The sequence below is a fragment of the Carex rostrata genome, chromosome 4 (assembly GCF_964058835.1).
Source record: "Carex rostrata chromosome 4, lpCarRost1.2, whole genome shotgun sequence".
Classification (NCBI taxonomy): Eukaryota; Viridiplantae; Streptophyta; class Magnoliopsida; order Poales; family Cyperaceae; genus Carex; species Carex rostrata.
In genome coordinates, this window is record NC_135921.1 from 7,347,045 (window position 1) to 7,355,185 (window position 8,141).

At 34.0% G+C, this 8,141-nt stretch overlaps 1 protein-coding gene across 1 annotated transcript; it reads right to left on the minus strand.

Annotated features, from left to right (window-relative positions):
• Nucleotides 1-1,599: 1,599 nt before the first annotated feature.
• Nucleotides 1,600-4,717, minus strand: LOC144553216 (BTB/POZ domain-containing protein At5g03250-like). The gene is made up of 4 exons (XM_078301315.1): nucleotides 4,307-4,717; nucleotides 4,120-4,189; nucleotides 2,579-3,751; nucleotides 1,600-2,136 (listed from the first exon to the last, which is right to left on the minus strand). Exons 1-4 carry the CDS (start codon nucleotides 4,363-4,365, stop codon nucleotides 1,702-1,704), a joined length of 1,737 nt encoding a protein of 578 aa, XP_078157441.1. The 5' UTR covers nucleotides 4,366-4,717; the 3' UTR covers nucleotides 1,600-1,701.
• Nucleotides 4,718-8,141: the final 3,424 nt, after the last annotated feature.

Consider the following 8,141-nt stretch of genomic DNA (forward strand, 5'->3'; position numbering starts at 1 on the left):
CCCATGCAAACAGCTGCTTAATTTAATTTACACAATAAATGCATCTTAAGTTGACAACAACCACGTCTCAATTTCATTTCGTTATTTTAGTTCATCAATTGTCAACTTGTTTTCAAGTCAAAATGTTGAGCACTGGCTCCCGTACTATCTTTTGTCTCTAATTGGCGGTCTCCTACTGTAGTCAGTGCATCAGACCTACGCGGCATGTTTTGATATTAATGGATGCATGCATGTCACATGATTTTAATATATAATAATATTTATTTTTTGTTGTTGATACCACTGAGATCCCAATAATGGTGAATTGTTTAAGATATAAACAGAAACTATCGACATGAGTGGTTAAGTAATTTAAAGGGAACGTGACGCATCACGCATGGTGCATTAAGTAGCGTAACAGAGTAATTAATGAGGTGAATTAAAATAGACTTTTTGGTCAGAGTACAAAGCATCTGCTTAATTTCTAGGAGTGCTGAAGATTTTTTAATCAAATTTGGTGAGTACATGTATATAGATAATTTTGTTTGAACAATACAATGGATATCAAATCAAATTCAATACAATATGTGTTGAAATTTTCGTGCCTAATTTAGATTTGACAAGTGATTTGTTATTTTTGTATTCCGAAAAAATATATATTCAGATCGAAAGATCCATACCGGACATCCTCTCTGTTGCCTCTCGGATATTTTGCTCCCTCGTCTCAAATATGCATGCCATAGGACAATTACATGTGCAATAAATAAAGTTCTTAACATATATAATTATGCATTAGTAACCTTCCACTTTATACAATTACACGTTTTATTAGACACTTATATATGTTTACATTTTAACTATATATATCTTCTATTCTGTTTAATTGAGGTTTACTGGTACCATTTTCGTGATTATACTATCTAAAGTTTTTTTTAATGACTTTTAAGTAGACTACTGAAGGAAATTTAAGAAACATAATTGTGTTTGTAGGGTTCATATTATCATAAATTTTTGTGAAAAATAGATTATTGCTAATCTATATAAGTTGAAGACAAATATGCATGTCTGGTCAAAAAGAATTTAGGAAACTTATATATCTACCTAAATTTTTTAGAGAAAATCATTTTCTTGTCAGAAGTTTTCTCGAATAATTTTTTTCAAAAATGGAAAAAAACGCACATTTGCTGCTGCCTTTGGTGAAGAATGAGTGGAGAATGAAAACAGAATTGATCTGATATGTATATATGCTTAAACCTAATGCGTGCGCAGATCTAGAGTGCGAATGGGTCGGTTCACATATCCATCTTGTGAACGGGTCCGTCCGCAGAACCATTTAGAGAATAGGTCCGTCCGCAGAACCATTTAGAGAACGGGTCAAGTCGGAAACGGGTCAGTCCGCAAATCCATTACACGAACGGGTGGTAATCTGTCCGCAAATCCATTACGTGAATGTGGAAGAATCTTAAATTTAGTAATTCGGGTGGTATTCATTTAATTTAGATTTATTGGAGTGGTAACTAAAAAAAGGGCTAAAACTAAAAATAGTAACATTTTTTTATTTTATATCAGTGAGAACTAACTGAAATAAAGTTCATAATATTTTTTTTCTCATATTAAAATGAATAAAATGTTTGATACCTCATTGAAAATATGATATTTGCATTTAAAAAAAAGATAGGTACGTAATTTGGCAAATCGATCTTGCAAACCGAAGTTGCAATCCTAGAGCTGATTTGGTGCTGCCAGTAGTGCCTTCACAACTCTTCCTCCTGAGCAAAACTTATTAACAAAAAATGACCCCCATGTTATGTTTGCTTTTTTAACCTTTTTAGCATTTTTAATTCTCTTCATCTCTTTCTTCAGATTTTCACACTCCTTCTGTAGTTGACCACACCGCATCACCAAATCCCTTCCTTCAATAGAATCCATTTCATTTCCTGTTTCTGTTCCAGTAACTGTTTGAATTCCGTTGTCGGTTTCAAGTTCAATGAGAGACCTCTTTAAATGGCGCATTTCAAAGAAGAGAGCCTTAACCGTCACTCTCAGTGGAAGCCTCTCATTCTGCACAACTTCTCTGCACACATCTTCCGACAGATTTTTTATGTCAATCAATTGGCAAAGTTGCTCCTTATGTTCATCTGAAAGTTGTGAATTGTACTGCATATAAACAAATTATAAACTATGAAAGTATGAATGAATTTGAGTTTTTTTTTTAATAAATAATCTTCATTCAAGTCAATACGAATTTTAACAAATTGAATTGTCATGCATACATATCATGCCCATCCTCCTACCATGTGCATCCTAATATCTTCAGAGAGAAATAAAATAAGAAAGAGGAGCAGTTGGTTCCCTCAAGTATTTTAGGCATCTTTACAAAAAAAATTTACAAAAAGAACACATCTTTACAAAAAGCTGTGAGAGAGTACTGTAGGCATATACATTCACAAAAAGAATACATCTTTTGTGTTTGTGGGGATATTAATTTACTTATTGCTGTAAAGGTCAACCAGATAGCTTAACATTTTTAGTACCCAAAAAGATTCTCTAGCTGGAGATGTGTTTTATTTATTGTACAAATCATAACATCAATCATTACCTCAATGTAAGAGTTGATTGCGCGGTAGAATTCATCGTCAGAAGGCCTCATACCCGTCGGGATTGCACTTGCAAGAGATTGAAACTGCTGAAACGTTAACTTTGTGTCAGTTGAAATTTTTCGTAAATACTCATCGACCAATTTGGCTAATGCTTCTATTTTAGCAAACTGTTTTGAATCAGCTTCTGTCAAGCACTCGTTGCCTGCTGAATTGCATGCCACTTCACTTAGATGAAAGTTCTCTATCACAAATTGCTCAATTATTCTCTGGATGCAACTTACATCGTACACTTTCTCCTCCGCAAAACACAAATTTGGCACCAACAGATCCTCCATGGTAGATTCTTCCAATTGTGCACCAATTCTTTTCTCCAAACTTTCGATGCATTTCACATTGGAATTTAACATGAGGCTTGTATTCAGCACACTAAAAAGAAATTTAGTCGAGGTGACGCCTTTCTGTACCGGCAACAAGCTGACTATTTCTTCAAGAAACATCCTCTGATCGATTGGCCAATTGCCCGTGGAATTAGGGTTCAACCCCGGTTGGTATTTACCTGCATAATAAATAACTGCATTTGAGATAATTACTGGGTCATGCCCCTTAGCACCAAGTAGCCCGATAAATCTCTTGAAGAGACGTAGACTCAGTGAGGAAATATCATCAAACCACCAATCAAAACTTGACCCCGAACCCGCTAATTTGGGAGGAGTCTCATCCATATATTCAATCCCATTCCAAGATTTCTTTTGTTGCGGATGTGGATAACTTGATTTCCCATATACCGCCTTGTAGGCAAGTGAGTCAAGGCATGCAGATACGATGTCTACTTCCTCGGCATAGTGTAAAACAGTTTCACATGAGAGGAGTGCCACGATTGTTTCTTTCCAATTTGGTAGGATTCTTTCAGAGAGGAAACTTTCTGTTAGTGAAACTAAATTTCCTTCCAAGTAGTTGTCAGTCATGCCAAGGTAATAGGCAGCACAAAGGAGGGGGACTGCATTCGATGATGTCAGCTCTATTTTCTCACCGTAGCAGAATTTGGCTACTAGCTTGAAAGAGTGGACCCCACCTGGAATTTCGTGGAGTGAAAATGTACAAATGCTACTTTCGTCATCGGAATATTTGCTTAATAGTTTTTTCAAAACAGGGCTGCAATTTATCAGGGGAAACTGCAACAGAAAATAAAATTATTTTTATATCATTCACATGAAATTAAGGTGATATTAAGGTCTTAATGGCATACTGCCACCTTTATCTCTTGTACAATGGTGGTTTACCATAAGACATACCAATTATACCCCACAAAATCCAACTTAACAATAAAAAGATCCAACAAAGAAATAAAAGAAAAATTGCATTTACAGGAAAAGTAGTTACATAAGATAACCATAACAAGTGAACTAGTGAAATGACAAACATAATTAGTTCTATTACTCACAAGAAGTTAATATATTCCGTGAATGGTAAAAAAAAACTCTATGAATAATAAAATCATGAGATAATGCTGATTTTATAAATTGAAGACCAAATGGCAAACCTTATGCAGACAAAACGAGAAACCTGTAACCTCTATCATCACATCGCTCTCAAGACAAGTTGTACATTTCCTGCAATTATATATGCACAGAATAGCACGACCGAACTGATATCAGAGTTTCGCAAGACTAAAATATTGGCATTAACATGTATCTGTGTGAGACAGTGAGCAGAGAAAGAACACATACCAAGTAGTTTCCTTCAAGCAGAAAATTCCAGTTTTTGAGCCAATCACCATTGTTGCCATCTCTTTCCAGTATTGCTAATTACTCAATCTCAGATGAAAGTATTTCACACTTTTTTCTTTACAGAAATTGATGAAATTGAGAAGTTAAAAATGAATAATGAATAAATGCTTGTGGTCAAAGAATACACAAAAGAGGTGCACATAGGAATAACATAAAAGGCTAATTTTAGCAACAGGATTTAAAAAGCAGGGTTAAATAAAGTGCAGAGAAAAGTTTGTGAGACTATGTTTAGAACTTTTTAGGAAGTGAGAATAGGAGGGTTTATCCACTCTATGTATCTGTTACAAAGAACAAATTTAGCAAATTTGATTAAGGCAATTAACACTTTTTCTCCTCTGAAGCGGTAGGCAAATGCATCAGATCGAAGGATGCACATGCAAATATGCAATGCAAGGTGTGGCCTAACACCACGGATATATGAGACCCAAGAAGAAGAAGTGGCGCTTGGAGGCCCAACACTGGGTTGTTGAGCCCAATGCACAGCGCCTTGATTAATTAGTGGAAACTCTCTGAGGCATATTGTCGAATACGTCCCGAGCGTTAGAAAAGAAAAAGCTGCCACCACCAGGGGAGTTCAAACGGTTCGGTTTGTCCGGTTTTTAACTGAATCGGAATATTTCAGTTTAAATGGATCGGTTTTTCAGTTTAAATGGATCAGTTCGATTGAAATTTTGAATAATTTCGGTTTAAATAGATCGGTTCGGTTTAGACTTCTCAAAACCGACTAAATTGAACCGATCGGTTTATATTGGTTCGATTCTAATTTTATTAGTTATAATGATTTCATTAAATCAAACCGAACTGCAATTGTTGTGTATGACAATGTATTATTTTCATTAATAATAGTACTGATAGGTTTACTTTAATTTAAGCTTAACAAATCTAATTTTTTTTTATTCGGTTCTTAATTGGTTAATAGGTTTAATCAGTTCAATTCAGTTTTATTTTTAAAAACAAAAAACAAAAAAAAATAGTTATTTTAATTTAGTTTGAACCGAACCGAACCAATCGTTTGAACACCCCTGGTCCACTGCCACCATGCGTCCTTCCCTGCTAGGAGGAAGGTACTTGGGGAAGCGTATCCTCTGCGGAGTTTTTTTGTGCGGAGCTTTTAATCTGGTCCGTTCGTTTCGGATCGGACAGATCAGATCAGATCTTGCCCGAATTGGAAAAAAAATTCTCAAAATTTGCGGAACTTTTAATCTGGTCCGTCCGATCCGAAATGAACATACCAGATTAAAAACTCCGCACGAAAAAATTCCGCAGAGGATACGCTTCCGGTACTTGGGAGGTATGAGATGACTTCCACAGCGCATGCAAGGCCCATAGAATGATAGAAAGGATTGGGGTGATCCCTTTCTAAATTTTGAAAGCAATAATTTCCCAGATTAACAACTTTATCCAGTTGTTGACGAAATTCGCAAAATTACAAACAAACATTTGAGTTTGATACTTTTGTTAACAAATTTAACATTTGATAGTCCGAGAAATGCGCGAGGGCTACAGTAGCTCTGCTTGCTCATGTTTCGTTGACGCTTCTAAATTTGCATTCAATTATACTAAACTTTTATCCGGATTTTTTTATTTATTGCTAGCATTTCAAAAAAAAAAAAGGAAAATCAAAATTCAAAGATAGCAAAATCACAGACAGGTGTCTTACGTCTGTACGGTGTTGTTAATTTGATTGTGGATTAAAACTAATGAGGTTTAACTTAGTTAGCTATTTTAACTTAGGCCGATCTAAATTGTTTATGTTTGGTTGATGTCTAAAGTTAAACATTGACTTAAGTTATTTCTTGTTTAGTAAGAATTTAGTGGCTTAAGGCATGATTTGATAATACTAATTATTTTGTCTTACAAAATTTGTAATATCAATAATACAATTATTCTTCGTATTTTTTATTCATTTTGAGTGAAAGAAATTATACAAGCAAATGAGTTATGTACAAATTAATTCTATATATTAGAGATGCACATTGCATTTTGTAAATCTTGTTTAATTAAACTTACATGTATATCAATTTATTTTGTTAGAAATATGTTGGGTTGCTGAAAAAATATATTTATTTATAGTACAATTCTATAAAATATTTTATTTAATAATTTTCTAAATTACATATTTTGTTAATTTAGAAAATTATGCCATTCTAAAAAACTGTTAATTCTATAACTGATGAAATATATAAGTTTCTTTATTCTTAAATGAAAACAATATTAATTGTTTAATCTACATTCATATAAAAGTGATTGAAAATAATAAAAACAATGGAAGTTAGACCTCATATTCAAATAAAATTAAACCATCTGAGTTAGTTTAGGCCAATTTAAACTAGCTTAAAAATCAGCTTATTTTATCTTGACTCAACTAAATCACATTCTACGGAATAAATAAAATCTAAAGTTGTTATTCCACTCTTTACTCTACAACTAAACATGACCATGACCGTAGTATTTTTTTTTTTGGAGAGGAGTGAGAAAAACGACTCCAGATTTCAATTTTTTTTTTTTTTACTTTTACCAAATCACAAACTTCTGATTTTTACTGCAGATTGCTTCTTACGTGTCAGGTAAGTATTTTTTTTCATTAGTTATATGCGCATATTGGTAAACTCATTTGATACCGAGGGTAAACCAATTATAAAACTAAATTTGACCAAATATATTTTAATTAATTGTAGGAAAATTTAGTATTATGATAGACCAATTGTAGACCATTGTCCACCAAATATAGCAAATTGTAAATCGAATATAACCATTATTGTATCCACGGCGATTTTTATTAATATCCCTAAAACAAATCAAAATTTTAAAAATGCCCCTGCTCCCAATTTTTTTTTAAAAATGCCCTGACCGCCTGGGCTTCGGGCGGCCCAAAAAAGCCTGTGAGGCGCCGGCCCAAATGGCGGCCCACAACACCAGTGAGGCGCCCCCCCATCTGGCGCCCCATAAGCCAAGTGAGGCGCCCCCCCATCTGGCGCCCCACTGCCCATCTATAACCCCCCATCTGAGCCGCCCCTCCTCTCTCTCCCCCATTGTTTCTGCCGAAAAAAAGAGGAAAAAAAGAGAAAAAAAGAGAAGAAAGAAGAAGAAAGAAGTCGTTCCGAGCCGACCCCTCTCTGCCTCGCGCCTCGATTCGCTTCTCTCTCGATCGAACAAGTGAGTTTTCTTTTTTTCGATTTGATTAGGGTTTAGGGTTTCGGTTAAATGTGATTAAATGATGTAATGTGATTCGGTTTTGTTTGATTCGATGTTTAGGGTGAAATGTTAGTAATTAGTTGAATTGATTGAATTGGTCGAATTGGTTCGATTGGATGGTTGAATTAGATGATTGAATTGCTTGATTGCTTGAATTAGATGGTTGAATTGCTTGATTGCTTGAATTAGATGGTTGAATTGCTTGATTGCTTGAATTGGATGCTTGAATTGGATGCTTGAATTGCTTGAATTGGTGCAATTGCTCGAATTTAGGATTATGATTTATGGTAAAATTGCTTGAATGACATATGGTTGAATTTAGGGTTTGTAGTTGTGAATTGTGAATTTTTTTTAAATTTAGGGTTTATAGTTAAATTTAGGGTTTATGGTTGTCAATTGTGAATTACTTACAAATTTAGGGTTTACACTTCAATTTAGGGTTTATGATTTAAAAATATGCATATTTATTTTTTGAAAATTATTTTTGTGATAGTTTATAAAAAACATGTATATATGAATATAAAAGATTTGAAGTAAAACTAATTATTTTGAAGTATATCAATATTTGTTTAAAAATGAT

Excerpts from the sequence above, each read along its gene's own strand:
- LOC144553216 (XM_078301315.1), bottom strand. The coding sequence starts at position 4,365 with ATGGCAACAATGGTGATTGGCTCAAAAACTGGAATTTTCTGCTTGAAG. Across the intron at positions 4,190-4,306 it reads TGCTTGAAGGAAACTACTTG|GAAATGTACAACTTGTCTTG; the intron begins GTATGTGTTCTT and ends ATATAATTGCAG. Across the intron at positions 2,137-2,578 it reads CAATCAACTCTTACATTGAG|TACAATTCACAACTTTCAGA; the intron begins GTAATGATTGAT and ends GTTTATATGCAG.